Raw genomic sequence first — 20,388 nt, 5'->3', positions numbered from 1 at the left:
TGGGGTGGGAACCTGAATGTCCTTCCCACGTTTAGGTGTGGCCTGCTGCTGCCGACTCAGGAAGCGGGCTGGCCGGTGAGATGAGGCAGCACCCGTCTTCCTTTTGTGCCCATCTGGTGGGCGTGGTGGTGCCTTCAGCTCCCGCCGGCCTCCCTCTAGCTTCTCCCGGCTGCTGTGCCGGGTGAGTGTTTAGCCCAGCCCCTTGTAGCCATCTCTGAAGGTAGTGGGGCTGCTGAGAATGTCCTCACGCCCCAGTTCATAGTTTCCAGACTGGCCGTGTGTTCCCTTCACACCCACTGTCCCTTCCCACCAGCCTAGGCTGCGCGGTGCCCTGGGCCCCGGCACCAAGCACACGCACATCTAACCGGCCCCTCGTAACGGCACGAGGTCAAACCTGTAATCAGTCCTTCGTTGTATGTCTCCTAAGGGTTGTTCCTCCGATTGGGCCTGCCTGAAGAGTTGTTACGGGAGTTTTCACATTGGGTATTTGTTTCCTAATGCAAGTTTTCATGGCCTAGTCCAGAAACCAGGACAATATGTCTGGGGTGGGCCAGGAATTCTTTTTTTTTTTTTTAAGACACCAATTGTACTTGAACATTTGTTATTTATTTTTAAAAATTTATTTATTCACTTTTGGCTGTGTTGGGTCTTCGTTTCTGTGCGAGGGTTTTCTCTAGTTGTGGCAAGCGGGGGCCACTCTTCATCGCGGTGCGCGGGCCTCTCACTATCGCGGCCTCTCTTGTTGCGGAGCATAGGCTCCAGATGCGCAGGCTCAGTAGTTGTGGCTCACGGGCCCAGCTGCTCCGCGGCACGTGGGATCTTCCCAGACCAGGGCTCGAACCCGTGTCCCCTGCATTGGCAGGCAGATTCTCAACCACTGCGCCACCAGGGAAGCCCCAGAAATTCATTTTTAACAAGCGCTCTACATAATTCTGATATAGGGGACCCACTAGTCACACCTTGAAAGTCACAAACAGAGGGAATGGTAGACCCTGGAGTCAGAAGACGTTACTGAAGGGCTCTCCTAGGTTAACAGGTACAGAAAAGCAGGGGGAAAACCCATCAGGGTAATCATTGAGACATTTTAGTAATAAAGACCATTTTCCTACTAAGTGGTTCATGTTCCTCTCAAGTAGGCTTGCAGAGTCACTGTCTCACAGCCTGATTTGTCTTTGCAATTAGAGCGGGCAATGTGGCTGCATGTGAAACTCAGAGGCACAAGAGTAGCCCCTGCCCGTCACAGGCTCAGCTCTGAGCCGGGGCTACCCCATTGGGCAGCCCTGTCGAGCAGACTGCAAAAAAGCATTTCTTCTCTGATAATTAAAGAAAAAACAAACATCTACACAGCATTCCAATTCAGTGTGTGTAAACCAAAGCCATGGCTAATACCTCCAAAGAGTAAATGCTCCTTTCCCCCAACAATTTCTAATATTATCAGATTCTTTCAATTCTGTGCTACAGGCGGGAATGTAGCTCATCTATAAAGCAAAGTCACAACATAATGGCAGCTTTCTAATCAGGACCTTAAAGGCTGGCACCTCCAATCTATCTAAGTGCTAAAAGGCTGCCTTTTTAAGGTGAGCACTTGAGATTGAATGACCTATAAAAGCCACTCAAACTGGAGTCAGAGGGAGCTCCAGAAGGGTCCATATCTAGCACATTCTGGACAAGACCTTCAAATGAGACCACGTTCACGGTCTAGAGGAATATTATGCTAAAATAATTTGTACCTGAGGGTGGGGGGAAAAATGGTCCTAGAAACCTTGGGAGGTGAGGCCCTTATGGAAACATATATATATGCACAATATATATAATTTTAAGCAGTGAAAAACTGAATCCCAAATCAACAGAAAATCCTTTGAAACAAAAAGTAAAATACACCTGTAGCTTATATAACAGTTAATTTAATGTCAAATTGACTGGATGACAGGGTACCGAGCTATTTGGCTAAACATTATTTCTAGGTGTCTGTGAGGGTTGCTGGGTGAGATCAGCATTTGAACTGGACCGAGTAAGGAGGTTGTTGCCCTCCCCAGTTTGGGTGGGCATCATCCAATTGTTCTCCCTCCCTGTTGCGCTGGGACTGCCGTCGTCCCTCGTCCTTGGGGACAGGACCTCACCCCGTCGGCTCTCCGGGTCTCAGGCCTTCAGACTCTAACTGGAACCCATACCCCCCACCTCTCCCGGGTCTCAAGGCTGCAGGCCACAGGGAACGGGACTCCTCAGCCTCCATAACCGTGTGAGCCAGTGACCAGTAATCTCCGGCTGTATCCTACTGATTCTGTGTCTGTCTCTGGATAACTGGTATAATAAAGACAAATGTGTACTTTGAGTGCGATAGTCTAGTTTCCAGTTGTGATGCTGTAAGAGAAACGAATGAGATGTCACCATTGCATCCTTGGTGCCCGTGAGAGAGTATTCAACAAATACTTCTCGAGCAAATTTTAAAATATGTATCCTCTACGGGGTTTTGATCATTTAAATTCTTCATGGAAGGCCAACAGTAAAATTGGCCGTGAGGCAAATCACACCCCTACGTAGCACAAAATTTGACTTGTTCGACATCAAGAAAATTACTCCAAATCCAATGTTGACTCCATCGCATTTTGAACAAAACAAAAACTCTATCAAAATTTAGGTATCAATTTTAACATTCCCAAAGTGTTTATAAAAATTATTCCAGATTTCTGGCTAAAGCCCGTTTACAGGGCTATCTGCTTTTACAATTTTCTTCTATTCTGGTTGATTTAAAGATTTTCCTCCAAAACAGCCATTCCAGACTGTTTAACAATCCCAGGGATGATAAATTTTAACATATTGTATTTACATCCATTAATGTCTTAATAAAATTGAGATGGTTTAAAGGTAATCTGCTCTTCAAGGCAAGCTGGGTGGGCTAAATAAATTCCAAACAAACACTCTCTTCATGAGATGGGCTGACTACTGCAAGACGATAAGCTGATCAAAACAGTGAACTTTTCCAGATAGATGAAAGCTAAAAGATTTTGTATCCTTAAAATACAAAACAGCTCTGGAGGACAGAAAAATACAGGAAGAATGAAGAAAATGGAAGGAAAAAGAAATTCTACTTCCTAGTTCTGTCCTGGAAGAAAACAAGTCATAACAAAATAAGTGCTTGGGGTTTTATTCTTTAATAAAACAGATCGGTCCAACAGTCCCCAGGTACAAACTTAACCAGTTCTGAACTGATCAAGGACAACGGCACAGAACTCAGTCCTTCCGCAGGGGCACAGTCTCCTCCTTGATGCCCTCCTTGGTCACGATGCAGATCCTGAGTGCGTCCCCAGTGTACACGTCCCTCTCAGCGGCAGAAATGAAGACGTCTTTCACGAGCCGCATGGCTCTGTCCAAGGACAGTGGGACATGCTCCACATTCTGCATGTTCTTAAAACCAACCTGGTGGGATAGAAAACTTGGATGAGGCATCATGCGACCATACAAAGGCAGTCCAGTCTCCCCCAAGGCTTTCACATGTCTCAGGGTTCAAAATGAACACATCACACAAACTTCAAATGTCCCTCAACTGAAATATTTCCAGACCTGGCTGAATTACACATACCTAACACCTGACAAATATCCACTGAGACAAAGCCACTGCTCTTGAGAAGCATACAGTAGAGGGGTGAACATATGTAAGCAAACTATCGTTACAGAATGTGCTGAAACTAAGAAGAAAATAGAGCCAGGAGAGCCCCAAGCTCTCATAACTGAATCTCCCGGGAGAAGAAAAGAAAGCTTCAGCAGAAAATACATCTGAGTAGAGGAGTGCTAAAGGATAAACGAGTTAAAGGATGGAGTAATGTTCCAGACGGAGGCGGTGGTATCTCCAAAGGGATGGAGATGGGAAGGCACATCATTTCAAGGATCTGAGTGGAATACGGAGTGACAGGAGATGAGGCAGATAAGCAATAAGCAGAAGTAACTACATATTACATAACACATTTTAGATAAGCAAGGAGGATGAAATAGGGAAGTAAGCTTGGAGGCAAAAAGGATGTTAGGAAATAAACACAATGATCCAGGCAAGATGCCATGCAAGCCTGAATGTAGCCAGCACTAACAGAAAAGGGGGCAAATTAAAGATATACTTGGAAATTAGAATACAAAATGAGGTGACACAGAAATGGTGAGATTGGGGGAGAAATGCATTTTCATGATTTCACGTAAAAATGGCAAGAGGAGAACCAAAAACATGGACCAACCATTGTAGACAGAAGCACCTTCGAAGTCATGAAAACAGGGATGAAGCTGGAGCCATGGAAATGAGTGGCGGCAGGAGAACCAGTAGAACAGAGACAAGAAGGTTGGGTGGGGCACATCAGCCAAGCAAGCTCAGCAGTGAATCACAAGAAAGCGTTGACTTCTGCGTTGACCCCTAAGCTAATGAAGAGAATGCAGAGGAAGGCACTTCGTGTTAATGCCACCACCCCTGGACGCAGTCTTATTACCTGGTTGTCAAGCAGGGGCTGCAGCATGGCACTGGCTGAGCCTCCAGCCTTGAAGGAGTCTCTCTGGTAGGACCCCACCGGATCAAAGCTGTACACAGCTCCCTTCCCTTAAAGAAGAAAACAGTCTCCGTAAGGATGCATCTTGACCACATTCCCAAATCGTGGTAAAAATAAATCTAATCAAAATGTGATACAAAATGGACTATCAACTTGGCTAAAATTTCAGAAGAAGTGCAGTCTGCTCCTCCCCTCCCCTCAGAACGCAATCGGAGGCCCACCTGCCCACTCCTGTCCGCTATGGCGTTTGCCACCAGGGGCTTCATGCTCTCTTCAAGCCACCATCACCGAATACCACGCCGTGGCTCCCACTATGTATGTGGTCTCACAGGTTCACTAGTTAACAATCACAGGTCCTGCTCTAAGTTCTGCACCAAACTCCTCACAACATTCGTAAAAAGCTAACTGGTGTAGTTGCAGTACAGACACAAGTGTCAGGTCTTCCTGGTGCTGCATGGGAGAAGCATGGAAACTCACTGTGTATTTTTAAACTAACAGTAAGCACACTCTTTAGCATCAGCACCATAAAAACATCAATTTAATTAAGAAGAAATTTCAGGGACTTCCCTGGAATTCCCTGGCGCAATGGTTAAGAATCCGCCTGCCAATGCAGGCGACACGGGTTCAATCCCTGCTCCGGGAAGATCCCACATGCCGCGGAGCAACTAAGCCCGTGCGCCACAACTACTGAAGCCCGCGCACCTAGAGGCCGTGCTCCGCAACAAGAGACGCCACCGCAATGAGAAGCCCGTGCACCGCAGTGAAGAGTAGAGAGAAAAAGTACGTACCCTATGACCCAGTAGTAATTTCACTTACAGAATTAAGATTTACCTACAAGTAATGCTTACATAAACACACAAAGCAATATGTACAAGATCATTTCTGTATCTCTTACAGAGCAAAAACTTACAAGCAACCAAATCCATTAGCAGAAAATGATATGTCAAGACAGCAATGTGCAGACTACGAAGAGGAAGACAGGTCTGTGGGACACATCCGTAGGACAATGTAAAATAAAGAGCTCTGTGGTATGCAGAGTACAGTCCTATTTTTGTTTAAAGGCCTTAAGTAAACTGTACACACATTTATATATACACACAAAAACGTATGGAAAGATTAATAAGTAAACTGTAGTTATCCATCTTTGTGGGATTACAGACAAGAAAAGAAGCGAATCACTTTATATGCTTTGGTATTGAGTTATTACAAAGAATACATGTCACTAATTTTTAAAAAGGCCTTTTAAAAACAACTCTGTTCTGAGTGTGAGAAATCACGGATCATTTATAAGGTATGACTTAAAAGTGACACAACTGATTTTTAAAACACATTATGCCACAACTGAAACACTCCAGTAGTTACCCTGGGAGATGCGAGATAAGGACAATCTTCTTCCTACCATGGACAACTGCCAATGTTAGCTGTGTGTATTTTTCCCACAGCAGAATTACGGAGATATAACCGTAACCCTAACCCGGCTGAGGAGGCAGCACCTGAAAGAACCTGGAGAAGTGCTCTGGTGGGAGCAAGCTTAGAACAAGAAACAAGGTCACAGCGAGCAAGGCCACTAACTTCAACACATAAAGAAGCGCTCTGAGGTATAAAGCCGAAAGAACAACCGTATCGCTCATGAGGCCAACAGGCCACAAGTAAAATGAGGCTCAAAAGATTTACCGAAGGGCAAACCAATCTCAGAGAACCACACACAACAGCTTTGAGGAAAACGAAAGAGTGGAATGTACCCAAGACCACAGCTTCAAAGACTCCCTTAGAAAAAGCAAGAGACATCTGTAACATGAGTGCAGAAGGCTGTCTTGACTGTAGGTATAAAGTGATTTTCCTCATCAAAATAATTCCTAAAAAGTGCGATGATTTCAAAGTAAAAAATAAAATAAAACCAGACAAGTCCTAGAAAAAAACACAGGTAAGCCTTTGGTGGGGAAGGCGTTTCTAACAAAGTTAAGACACTCAATACCATAAAGAAAAGATTGACAGATTTGTATGAAACTCAGGAACTTGTGTGTAGCTAAAGACACATCCCAAAAGGGCAGAGACCAAGAACACTCTTGCACGGTATCTACCACATACATTACAAAGGGTTAACACAGTTGTTCTTATAAATCAGTAAGAAAAAGACTAACCCGCGAATAAGGGAATGAGCAAAGATTAACACATGGGTCAGTCTCCAAAGAAGAAATGAAAAGGGCAATAAACACGAAGACACCCAACCTCTATAAACAAAAAATACATATAAATTAAAACAACAAAGTATTTACTAGGCAAAGACACAGAATGTGTTAAAATTCTGATACTGGTTAGGATGCAAAAACAGAACCAAAAAAACCCAAAATAAAAGAAGGTACTCACACCGCTGCTGGTAGAGTGCAGGAGAACTCTTTCTGAAGGGCAAGCCCATGGTGCCAGCAGAATGCAAAACATATAGATATTCTCTGACCCGGAAGCTCGACTTCTAGGAATTTTTTCCAGGGAGATAAGCAGGGTCGGAGAAGTACACAAAATTGTATGTACAAGAGTTGTCATATTGTTTATATTAAGAAAACTGGAAACAACCTACATGACCCTCAGAGGACTGGTGGGGAAACTACGGTGCAGCTCCATCCCGTATGTCAGCCTTGAAATCATTACGCATGTCTTCATGAACCAGCATAAAACTACCTCAGCGATAATACAGCCACTGTAGAGTCCCAGAAAAACGTATAAACTACATCCTACTTATGTAGTGTACACGTATGCATACCAATATATCTAAAAGCATGTTCGCTGGAAGTTGAATAGTAATTATCTCTAGGGACAGGCTTTGGGGGATTACTACTTTTATCTTTGTATCTCCCAGTACTATTTGACTTCTATAAGCATTATTGTCTTCATTACAGAAAAACTAAAGCCCTCATTAACTTGGGGAAAATTTTTTAAAAGAGGGTATGATTGCAACTGGCGAGGTAAGAGCACAGAGGTCAAAGTAGATAGCTGTTGACTGTGTCCTGAAGTCAGCTGTTGACCCAGTGTCCTGAGGGTCTCCACAGGAACAGAGCCCCACTTCCACCAACACAAAAGACAGGAAATAAAATCTCAAAACAGGGACTTCCCTGGTGGCTCAGTGGTTAAGAATCCGCCTGCCAATGCAGGGGACACGGGTTCAAGCCCTGGTCCGGGAAGATCCCACATGCCGTGGAGCAACTAAGCCCATGCGCCACAACTACTGAGCCTGCGCTCTAGAGCCCACGAGCCACAGCTACTGAAGCCCGCGCACCTAGAGCCCATGCTCTGCCACAAGAGAAGACACCGCAATGAGAAGCCTGCACACTGCAACAAAGAGTAGCCCCCGCTCGCCGCAACTAGAGAAAGCCTGCGCACAACAACGAAGACCCAACACAGCCAAAAAAAAAAAAAAAATCTCAAAACTTCAGCAGAGGCTCTGGACTTGGAGGCACCAGGCTTAAGCATGGACAAGGTAAAAGGCAGGTACAAAAACAGAAGTGTTAAATGGAGAGCTGATGTGCTCCTTCAGTGCAGACCTTTATGACCAGATTTTGATTATCATTCTTCAGTACAAATGGACGGCCAAAATTCAAAAGAAATTTGAAGGAAGCCTCCAATGTAGAAGGCAGCAGCCAAAAATAAACAAGATGAAGAAAGCAATCTGAGGGATTCCCTGATGGTGCAGTAGTTAAGAATCTGCCTGCTAATGAAGGGGACAGGGGTTCAATCCCTGGCCCGGGAAGATCTCTTCCCACATGCCGTGGAGCAACTAAGCCCATGCGCCACAACTACTGAGCCTGCGCTCTAGAGCCCGCGAGCCACAACTACTGAGCCCGAGTGCTACAGCTACTGAAGCCTGTGCACCTAGAGCCTGTGCTCTGCAACAAGAGAAGCCCCGACGATGAGAAGCCCGCGCACTGCGATGAAGAGTAGCCCCCGCTCGCCGCAACTAGAGAAAGCCTGCGTGCAGCAACGAAGACCCAACACAGCCAAAAGTAAAAACAAATAAATAATTTTTTAAAAAAGGAATAAATTGTCTCAGTGGGTGTATACATATTCCAAACTTATCAAATTATGCATTAAAAAAAAGCAATTGGATAAAACGTAGAGAACACAGGAAAACTTCAAAGGAAGTACAAAAAAAAATCTAGCAGTAACAGGATACTTAAAATAAAAATAAAGGAGCTAACAAATAAGAAAAAGCTCTTGGAAATTAATGATGGCAAAAATAGAAAGCTCAGTAAAGAATGAGGCACTGAAGTTGAGGAAATCTTCAGAGCAGAACAAAAAAATAAACAGGTGGACAACATGCCGGGGAAAAAATGAGGACCTATGGGATCACAGCCCAGGTGGCTGTGGAGAAGGCAGGGCTGGGAGAGGAGGAGGAGAGGCAAGAAGAAGGCAGAGGAGACAAAGGAAATGAGAAAAGACTCTGGACGAGGAGCCTCGCTGTAACCTCTCACAACACTAGGATACAGAAAAGACTCAAAAAGGTCTCCTGATTCCTTTCTTCAGAAATTTCTCTAGAGATGCACACCACCAAACAAGGAAATAAACCAAGCAAGAGGAAAGCACGGGTGAAAGAGCTGGAGACTGTCCTGGGAAACAGAAAAAGAAGGCAAAGGACGGCTTTACTACACACATAAATTCCTCTAAAGAATAAAAATCAAATCAAACCAGACAAGATTAGAGGGGGGAAAAAAAAGGTTAGAAATGCCTGAGAATACCACCAAAACAAGCAAGAGTGTAATCACGTGGAAATCAAAGCACAGGGCTCTGAAGTCAAACAGATCCAAACCTTAGCTCTGCCGTTCAGCACACATGAGCTTTCTCCCATCAGCCTGATGCTCAGGAAGACTCAAAGGACATTGTCCGGCTGCTGAGATTCAACGGCAGCTGTTACTAATATTGCTAAAATCTGAACTTATTGACCTGACATTCAAGGCAGACATAACTGAAGTCAAAAAAGGCACCAGAAGTGCCCAGCATGCTGGCTTAGGCAAGCTAACCTGTGGCTAGAATTTAATTACCCAGGTTAAGTGTAATTAATTTCTATGTACCATTTCTGTGCTTTATATTTTCTCTTAGTTTTCAAGCAAGTTTGAAAGCCTGAAAAAACTGTGTCAACCTAATTTGTCCTCATATAAACCATGGTAGGTAAAATGATGAGAATGCTCCCAGAGGTCACATACAGGGGCAGAGGCGAGAGAGAGAGAGAGAGGGAGGGAGAGAGAGAGAGGGAGGGAGAGAGAGAGAGGGAGGGAGAACAAAGAAAAAACCTACGGAACAGAAACGGACAGCAGGAAAAACTAGAGAGGAGATGAGAAGAACCTGACTCCATCCTATCCAGAAACCTTCCCTCTCAGAAAGGCAGACTCGTTTCAATGATACCCAAGACATTTCTGTAACTTCTTTTTACAATGGACTACTCTAAAAGGCAGCACAGATCTGTCCTGGGAGATTGTATTTGATTTCTGGAAGCAACTAAAAGTCAATTCAAATCAGACCTGGTGAAAAACACTGCTGCCCTTTGATCCATGCTTTGGATCAAAAACAGCATGGAAATGTCAAGCAACAACGCTGATTTTCCCTGGCCCTCCTGGTACGACTCTGACAGAAAATCAAAGAGGGATTTTAAAAATGATCCAAAAACACTGGTGGAAATGCACTTCTTTAACACATTACTTTCAAAAAAACCTTTTGAAGTCAAGTATTGTTTGTCTTACTTAGAATCATACTTAGGTCAAGCTTCTCCAAGTCAGGTTTCTTTCTGTAAGATTAAAATGCTAAATATACTATCAAATTCATGCAAGATCTTGAGAAAATAGTAAAACAACTGACTGCCCAACATTCACTTAATACACCACTTGCTGTGTGTCTCTGGATAATCATTTATTTCCCTTTTAGCTTCAGTTTCTTCACTGCTTTAATTATGAGAAAATGAAGTTGCTGGGAAGAGGGTATCTGGTTCTTTTCAACTCTGGTTGGAAACACACACATCTAAGACATGCCACCCCATTCATCATCCAGAAAGAAAACATCCTACCTTCTTCATCGAGTCCCCCGATGATGTTGTACACATAGTAGGGAAAAAAGCGCCTAGAATACAGGATCGTAGACAGCATTGCAGCAATCGCCCCTGTCGTCATGGTCTTATTATTGGAATGTTTATACATCTGCAATTATTAACAAAAATAACAGGCATGTAGGGGCAGAATATATTAAAAACTAGAACAATGAACAGTAAATTGAAAAGAATGAAAGCCTATCTTGGTGAAGTGGGAAAGGATGCCTGTTTCTTTCATGATTAAACAACACAATACTACTAAAATAAAATAATACTTTATTATGTCCTATCATTTTTGGGGGCTACAAACACTTCTATGGGAAAGAATGCTAAGTTTGCCCTCAGCTCTTTGGTTTAAAGACTACTTTCCACGCCATCCTCATCCCAGGCACTGCTAACTCCAGAGCAAATATACACAAACAGAGCATATGAGGCGACCTGGAGAGGGTGTTCCAAATCCAGCTCTCCACTCTGCAAACAGACAGTGGTCAGGAAAGTCCATGGGCCAAATCCAGCCCACCACTTGTTTCTATAAAGTTTTATTGGAACACAGTCTCGTTCATTCATTACATATTGTCTATGTCTGCTTTTGCACAAGGGCGGAGTTGAACAGTTGCCACAGAAACCAAATGGCTCATAAAGTTGAAGATATTTGCTATGCTAACTCCTGATCAGACTCAGATATAAGTCCCTCTCTTTGCAGAGTAGATACCTGTGAGATATGAGGGCAGCACCCCAACTGTGTGTGAATACAGTACAGTGGTCTTGATCCTTAGAGCATCTACCACGGAGAACAGAAGTATCCAAAATAGCATCTTATACAGTGATTTCCAATCTTAGATTTACTACATCCTTGGGAATCCCAAATTATCCAATAAAATAAATTTAAGTTCAGCAATTTGTCAGCTACATAGCAAACATCTCTAAAGAGAAACCTAAGAAGTACTATAAAATCAAACAATGACAAATACTGAAGAAAGATGAGAAATGAGCTACTTGGATAAATCGGTGTATAGAAACATTTTTTTCCACGGTTATAAAGAAAATTCTTGATTTCATTTCATTTCAAAACCAAGCACCAACATTTATTCACCTCACCATCTACACAATAATATATGAAAGAAAAATTTCAAGGACTGTACATTGAGTTGAACTCACTGTTGCTTATTTTATTAACAAAACATTACTCTCCATGTCAATGTTTATTTTTGTCCTCTCAATGCCATTTATAAAATATGCATTAGGAATCATACAAATACATCAATAAATATAAGTCACTAAAGCTTTCAATATAAATAGGTTTTAAATAAATGTTAACAATTGATAAATGCTGAATGAAATCACTTCTACACATTCAGAAAGCAAGTATCAGTTAAACAAATTCATTACATACTCCAGTGACATCACTCATAATCTTAAGGGTTATTCACAAATAGGCAAAACAGAACGCGACCAACCCGACTAACTTTTTCATGTACCAGCTGGACTTACCAACTACTAAATTAAAAATTATGACACATAGCCTACAAAATTAAATAAGAAAATTAACAGCATATAATATTGACACTGTAAATATCAGCAGTTTAAAAAATGTCAGCAAGCTATAACTGATTAAGAAACAGAGCTACATTTCTGAATATTGACACATGGTGATTGAGAATCCTACTCTAACCCTATACTGTTACCAACTAAGAGAGTAGTTACTGGTTATTATTACAGATAAAATCCATTTTAGTACAGTCCAAATTACACCTATCCTATTCTCCCTGAAACTATTTGCAGCAAACACTGCTAATGCACACGGGCGATAATGAAAATCCAGACGGGCCTCTGCTTTCATCAAGTCAGCATTCCTTTGTTTTCTATGCCTCCCCAGCTCCCACGGAAGACATGCAGGCAGTGTCAGCCCTTTAAAAACTGTAAAACAGGTTAGTCTGTCTCGTTCTCTTACTTCTTCCGAATACCACCCTTTTCTTCGTCTCCTCCACCCTCATCCACCTTGTGTCGAATCTCCTTCCTCAGCTAGCGACCAACGAAAGCCTATTGAGGGGCAGGTGACAATGGCGTGGGTAGGTGATGATAATGGCGTGGGTCGTGCCTCCAGCGCCAACGGCTGGTTTGTTCCTTCTTCCCCTGCTCCTGCCAACAGTGCAGTGCTATGAAGAGAGCACGTCAGCTGACGGTACTCCAGACCAAGCTTCGGTCTAAAAGCTTGCCTCCTCTGCAGAAACAGATTTGTTTCATTTCTGAGGGAAGAGTATCTTCAGAAGAAACCCCTCCCAGTCTGCCTCAAAAAAGGTAGATAATCCTTTACTTCATACTGTACATGTATTTTAACAAAAGGGACTTGCTGTAGTTTCACATTACGCTACTTTGATGATGCTGCAGTAACAGTATCATTTCATTTCCAGGATAGGTTATAGTTTCACCTGCTAAACTAGTTCTTCTCCAGCTATTCTGAGCAAGTCATGATGTACGCTTAAAAGAATCTAAAGAACTGTTATTAGCTTTCAATAGTGTAGACATATACAAAAGCATCTACCTTTAGTCTTGCTTCAATAATCTTTGTCAGGGTAAGACAGTCTCCATGAAAACCGCTACATCCAATGACTGTTTTGTCTGTTCTGTAAAAAAAACCACATTTCAGGAAACTGAGTTGGTTTGACAGTAAAGGAAAACATGTCTTGGGTAATTTTAAATTGAAAACTCCCATTCCCATTATTCACCAAATGGTAATGGGACAACTATTTAGTTAGCTCTTTTTGGGGGGAGGCGGGGGGGAGGTCCTGTACCCCAACATCTCACTCAAAAGAATAAATGAAACTATGAATGGACTAAGGAAAATATGACTGAATTTTTTTACAACCTTAGGTTGAGGGCAGCCAATTTACGTATGATATAACCCAATGTCCACACAGAAAAGCTTTATAAATTTGATTACATAAAAAATTAAAACTTCTATAAAAATACAATGAACAAAGTTTAAAAAAAAAAAAAAAAGAACCGAGAGCGCCATTGCCCAGGTTCAATCCCTGGTCGGGGAACTGAGATCCCATAAGCCACTCGGCGTAGCCAAAAAGAAAAAAAAAAAAGAACTAAGAAAATATATGTGTAGTACATACAACCAAAGTCTAATTTTAATTTCCTTATTCTACAAAGGGTTCCTAAAAATATGAAAAGCATTAACAGCACAATGGCTCATGGGGATGTTATACACAGCATGGTGACTACAGTTAATAAGCCTGTGCTGCATATTTAAAAGTTGCTGAGAGAGTAGATCTTAGAAGTTCTCATCACAAGGAAACAAATGTCATAACTATGTGTGGTAACAGATATTAACCAGACTAATTGTGATCATTTTGCAATATATACAAATACAGAATCATTATGTTGCATACCTGAAACTATTATACGTCAATTATATCTCAATTAAAAAAAAACACAATGGAAAGATGGGTAACTTATATGAAAGTCACATAAAAAGAGACACAAGTCACCATAAACATATAAAAGAACCTCCACGCCAATCAGAAATTCAAATCTAAATAAGATGATTTCAACCTATTAGACTAATAATGCCTAATGCTGGTGACGTGGTGGGAAATGTGTACTCTCAAGATACTGGCAAAGAGTATACACTGATGCAAGTTTTTAGAAGGCTCGTTTGACAGTATCTAGTAGAAATTTAAATGCACACCATTTTCACTCAATAATTCCACTGCTAGAAATTCATCCAGTCAATATACTTATGCAAGTTTGCAAAGATATACTCTAGGTTCACTTGTGTGTAAGTATACATATTATTTTAATGGCTCTCCAAAACAAAACAAACAAAAACAACCCAAATGCCCACCAGAGGGAAACAGATAAAATTTTGGTACATCTATGTCTCAAAAATTAATTCCCAAGTCTTGACATGTATAAGGAAACACAAACCAATCTCATCAAGAAATAATCAGCAGAGGCCACATGATACCATTCCTTTCAGAAATATAAGGATGACTCATACAAAACGTACTTGTCCAGCTGGGGAGACCACTGGCACCTCCGGGGGCATCACCCGCATTTCCTGATCTACCCCTACAACCAACCTCACTGCACTGAGCCAAGGACCCCTGATATACCATAAGGCTTCACTGCCTATACTACCGAGAAGAGCTGACAGTACCAAGAGGGTAGAACAAAATCTGAGCTTCCAAATGATTTTGCCAAATATCCAGGTACATAAATGAAGAGGCGTTTTTATGCAAAGAATAAAGAGGAAATGTAAGTCTCAAACAGGTGAGGAAGAGGCAGACTTGGCTCTAGGTCAGCCCCAAAGGGCATGGGATCAGGGGCACGCAGGCAATTCAACTGCATGTATGGTCTAGTGCAAAAGATGCATGACAGGGCTTCCCTGGTGGCACAGTAGTTAAGAATCCGCCTGCCAATGCAAGGGACACGGGTTCAAGCCCTGGTCCGGGAAGATCCCACATGCCGTGGAGCAACTAAGCCCGTGCGCCACAACTACTGAGCCCGCGCGCCACAACTACTGAGCCTGCGCTCTAGAGCCCGTGCTCCAGAACAAGAGAAGCCACTGCAGTGAGAAGCCCGCACACCACAAGGAAGAGTAGCCCCCGCTCACCACAACTAGAGAGAGCCCACAGCAATGAAGACCCAACGCAGCCAAAAATAAATAAATAAAATAAATTAAAAAAAAAAATGCATGACAGAAACACAGGAAGTCATTAACGTTCTGTCTCTATATACCTGAAGAATTTCATTAAAAAAAAAATGGGTATTCACTTAGGCAGCACACAAACTAAAACAGAACATTACAAAGATGAGCAGAATCTTGCACAAGGATAATATATATAAAATTACGTATTTAAATTTTATTTATGACGTTACTACTTTCAAATTACAAAAGTTACAACTTAGAAAAAAATTATAGCATGGGTGCACTACAAATCAGAGAAGAGAAAGGGGTATCAAAAGACAGAAGTGGACAGAAAGGGAACTGGGAAGATGAAGACACGTTCACTGTTCTTTAGGTTAAGATGTGGGCCAGCTCACGCCCTGCAGCACCGCAAGGCCCACCCAGAGGACCCGAACCTCATCAGTCCACCCCTGCTACAATTCAAGGTTAAGACGATCTTGTGGACCAACGCAGGCGTAACCACCACTTTTAACTGTGTCTAAAAACGTTAAATACAAACACTGCTAACACGCAAGATGCATTTAGGTAATTTATGCAGACTTTCTTCCCCCATACACATGACTTTCCTATGTTTTAGAAAAAATATAAGCACCCCATTAAAACTGTGAACCATGGATATAACTGCTTACGATATGGTTAAATTGAATGTTTCAGGTTATTTTCTTTTTTAAGGTGCAGACTAAAACAAAATTCAACATATTAATGGATGCATAGAAAGATGAAAATACGTATGATAAAGTAATAATAATAAAATACTGATAAGATCTAGGTGATAGTATATGAGTGTTCACTGCAAAATTATGCTACCTTTGTCGTATATTTGAAATTTTCATAAGACGTTGAGGTAAAAAATATTTAAGTTACCAAAAACACTGTTGGTACCTAGATATGGCAAATATCATGAAGACTACATACTGAATTATTAGAAAACAATCTCCTAACAAAAATGCAAGCTAAGCTCCAAACAGGCAATTTAAAAATTCATGAAACAAGTCATTTAGAAGTTAAATCTCCTGCAGTATTAAATCACAAGATGCTGAGAACATGTCCTTAGAAATATTTACTTACAATTTGTAACATTTGGGGCTGTCCCGTGTGTGAATTGAAAACCCCTCACTCAGTCGGGTGTCAGAAGCAACAATTGAAAAATCTTCTCCTGCAATTGCCAATACAGTACTGAGGGGAAAAGAAAGACAAAAAATTAATGAATTCTTCTGGATGGTAATAACACCTTTCCCCAAATGAGAATGCTCCACAGCACATATTGGGATAAAACATACTAGATGTAAGCAAGTGCAGGATTCAGACGGAAGAGGAAAGATCAGGGGAAAGGATCCCTGGCTACAAGTCATCTGGGAAAAAAATATTAAGCACTCCGTAAAAAACACAAACCTAAATCAGAGCTACAGGTTCCTCAGCAGAAGGTAACAGAAAAAAAATCACTAACTTATCACCATCATCAAAAAATTAACATCTACCGATACTATAAAACAGCCAAAGGCCATGGCCCTGCCCGCCGGGGGGTGGAAGGGCAGTTAGGTGTAGACAGTGGCGCTACAACACAAGCTATCCGAGCTCAGGGAAGAGAGGCTTAGTGTTTTTCTTTTCTTTTAAATTTATTTTGTTTTCTCTTTTTTAAAAATTTATATTCTCTTGCACATAAAAGTCATAAGCACGTATGTATAAATATATACATATATTTTTTGCTCATTTTAAGAACCTATCCCACTTTTTATTTTTTTAATTTAATTTTATTTATTTTTTTATACAGCAGGTTCTTATTAGTCAACCATTTTATACACATTAGTGTATACATGTCAATCCCAATCTCCCAATTCATCATACCACCACCCCCGACCCCCATAAAATTAATTTTGTATTTTTTATTTTTTGGCCATGACAAGCGGCATGTGAGATCTTAGTTCCCTCACCAGGGATGGAACCCCTGCCCCCTGCATTGGAAGTGCACAGTCTTAACCACTGGACCTCCAGGGAAGTTCAAAGGCTTAATGTTTTTCATTTCTTTATATCCAAGTCTTTATATAATGTCTTGCACTCAGGAAGACACCCAAATATCTGTTGGAAAATGGACCAACAAAGAAAAAACTTTCCCTTAGTGGCTGTGTGGCTCATGATAGCAGTTTAGTGGAGGCCTAGAGCATGAATTCTAAAAGCAGACTGTCTGGGTTCTGAGTCTGGCTCTCCTGCTTAGCAGGTAATGAGACGGTGGGTAAGTTGCTTAACTTCTCAAGGCCTCAGTGTCCTCATATATGTATCAGAGATCATAACAGTAGCTACCTTATTTGGGTATTAGAGGATTAAATGAGTTAATAATTGTTAACCCCTCATACCAGTGCCTGACACATAACTGGTCCTCCAGAAAGTGTTAGCTATGATCCTTGTGGCATAAGCATGAGACAGCAGAGTATGATCACTGAGAACCTGGGCTCTGGAGTTACCCAAAACCCGTCCCTGCCACTTAACAGCTCTGTGACCTTGGACAAATCATCCAAGTTCAAGTTGATGATATCAGCAGCTGCTGTGTTAAAGGGTGGCTATGAGAGTTAGACGGCATGACCCACATAAAGCACCTGCACTGTGCCTCACAGAACATAAGCGCTCAGAAAACTTAGGCCATTATTCTTACTGAGGTGGGATGGCACTAAAAGTCCCAAGTAGAAAAGGATGGTATTGCACATAACATGAACAGTGAATAAAGGAAAACTGGTATAATTCAAATAGAACATTCAAACAACTTATTCAGGTGTCCCTTTTTGTGTATACAAGTGGAGTGGCATAAGGCTTATGTCAAGGACAGATCCAACAGCAGCAGATCTCACATGGAAAAGCACAGATCTCGGAATTTTTGTGACGAACCAAAGGTTATACGAGCAGAATGAGAAAAGTTCCATTTGCAAAGTGGAGTTTTAAGAAGACTACTGTGACAATAACACTATATGTGAAATAGGATGGAAACTCTTTCAGTAAGACTAATGCAGTAGGAAGGTAGCAACGTAAACAGGAAGAAACAGGTAAATCCAAAAAACATAAACACACGAACTGTACAGGTTTCTGTAACTACCAAAATGTGTTAGAAGCTGGAAGAGCCAATTTTGACATCCAAGATTTTAAACTCTGACAAGCAGCATGATAGCCTAATTATAAGCAGTGTAAATAAGAAGTGATTGAGAGGAATAATTAGTTTGCTTTTTGTTTTAATATCTTAAGTTATGGTGAGGGCAGAAAATCCGGGTGGAAAGTTGTATTTAAGAAGCCAGAATCGAGGGGCTCATGAAAGGTACAACTGGAGAAACAGATTTGGGAATATCTTCCCATAAATGAAACACGTGAGAGCACTCAGTGACAAATGTGGAGGCTCATCAACTGGAGTTTAACCACATTTAGTCAGAATAGAAAAAGACACAGGACTAAGTCTTATTTTGTAGAAGCAAAGGCTGCCCAAGAGCCAGCAGGAGTAAATATTAAAGAAAAAGAACGAAGACTGAGAAAAGGTAATTCAATAATGAGAACGCCATAGCAACTAACTTTAGGGCAGTAATTGGATTACAAAGGTTAAAAAGTGAATAATGAACACTGAATACCTTATAAGTCGTATATAGAATCTGCAACTGCCTCATGAAATGGGTCTATTAACACATTTTGTAGTATAATTACTTCATTAGTTGTCATAGGAAATATTTAGAAGTGCAATAATAAAAGCATACATAAACTCCATGGCAACACAGCTATGGATTCAAATCCTGGGGCTCAACTTCACACCAGCTCTGTGACTAAAAAAATTTAACTTCTAAGGGCCCAGGCTCATTTGTAAAATTGAGGCATATACCATCTAACACTCAGTCATCATGAGGATTAAAAAAGATAACTGCTTTCAATTTACAAAATGCTTCTCTTTTGATTCTCCCCCAGCCCCCCCGCCAAAATATGAGTAGCTAAGAAAGACAAGGTAATCTGGGTTCAAGAAGTTGAGGGGTACCCAAAGACTACACTGCTCTTTAGTAGCAGAAACAAGGCTAAAATCATGGCCTTCCACCCTGTTTGCAACATACCGCAAAAATCTGCATTAAAATTTCAAATCCATAAGGACCTGATTAATTAACCTGGTTGCCTTAAAGGACCATTTGTTTGTTCCAATTGGGTGGGGATATTTTAAAGTACAAAGTTTGGTTGGTAAACTATAATCAGTGCTTAAATATACAGCTCTTCATTGTTAGGAGTCCTAAACAGTGTTTTTCCACAACCCTGATTCTTTTAGCGTACTATCAAGGAAAAGTATTATTTAAGATAAAGATGGTAACTAATAAAAAAAAAAGACAACTTGAATGCAACATGCAAGAATACAATATTCAAAGGTCCCCCTTCTGAGTATTTTTTTTCCTGAACTTACGCTAACCCTTAAAAATAAACACTTATCTATGAAACTAAGTCTGGCCGACTAATCCTACCCGCTATTTAACATAACAGAAAATGATGAAGTAGTTTGATTTAGCTACAGACACAACTACATCTAACGACACGGCCAATCAACCCTAACTCTTTCATCTCAGATGCTCAACCTGCCCCTTGCCTGCTGGCGCGAGAAACCCATTGAGATAGTAAGGAAAGGTTCGGTCCATTTTTAAAGCTCTTCCAGAGCAGAGCCCAGATAGCAATTTCTACCTCCTGTTCACGCAAACCTGCCCGTCCACATCGAGACCCAGTGACTGGCCTGTAAGGTGAAGCCCTGAGGAACAAGATCGAACCGAGCAACCACGGAGAGGGAGGCCTGCGGCTGGCGGGGCAAAGCCGGGTAGCCATGCCGACAGCCTTAGGCAGGGACATGGGGGGAGAAGGAGGAAGCGGCGGCTCTCCGGGCTTTACCCTCCGTTGAAAGCGTAGGGCGAAAAGCGCAGCTGCAAAGGGCCCGCGGCGCTGTGAGGCTCCACGGCCAGGTCTCTGCCCGGGCCCGAGTACGCGGCTACCGAGGACAACATCCCGAGGCTCCGCTCCTGCTGTCTCACGGCGAGATGGCGGCCCCTACCGGAAATAGCGCCACTTCCGGCTTCCGCGGCGCTGCCTCCGGCCGCTCGGTCTCA

General features: G+C 41.9%; 1 protein-coding gene across 1 annotated transcript; it reads right to left on the bottom strand.

Annotated features, from left to right (window-relative positions):
- Positions 1-3,129: 3,129 nt before the first annotated feature.
- On the bottom strand, positions 3,130-20,339 carry PSMB1 (proteasome 20S subunit beta 1). The gene is made up of 6 exons (XM_059940773.1): positions 20,174-20,339; positions 16,361-16,468; positions 13,136-13,217; positions 10,573-10,702; positions 4,470-4,576; positions 3,130-3,417 (listed from the first exon to the last, which is right to left on the bottom strand). Exons 1-6 carry the CDS (start codon positions 20,284-20,286, stop codon positions 3,232-3,234), a joined length of 726 nt encoding a protein of 241 aa, XP_059796756.1. The 5' UTR covers positions 20,287-20,339; the 3' UTR covers positions 3,130-3,231.
- Between the last annotated feature and the right edge of the window lie 49 nt (positions 20,340-20,388).

Source organism: Balaenoptera ricei, chromosome 12, assembly GCF_028023285.1.
Source record: "Balaenoptera ricei isolate mBalRic1 chromosome 12, mBalRic1.hap2, whole genome shotgun sequence".
Lineage (NCBI taxonomy): Eukaryota > Metazoa > Chordata > Mammalia > Artiodactyla > Balaenopteridae > Balaenoptera > Balaenoptera ricei.
This window is presented reverse-complemented; position numbering and strand designations above follow the sequence as displayed.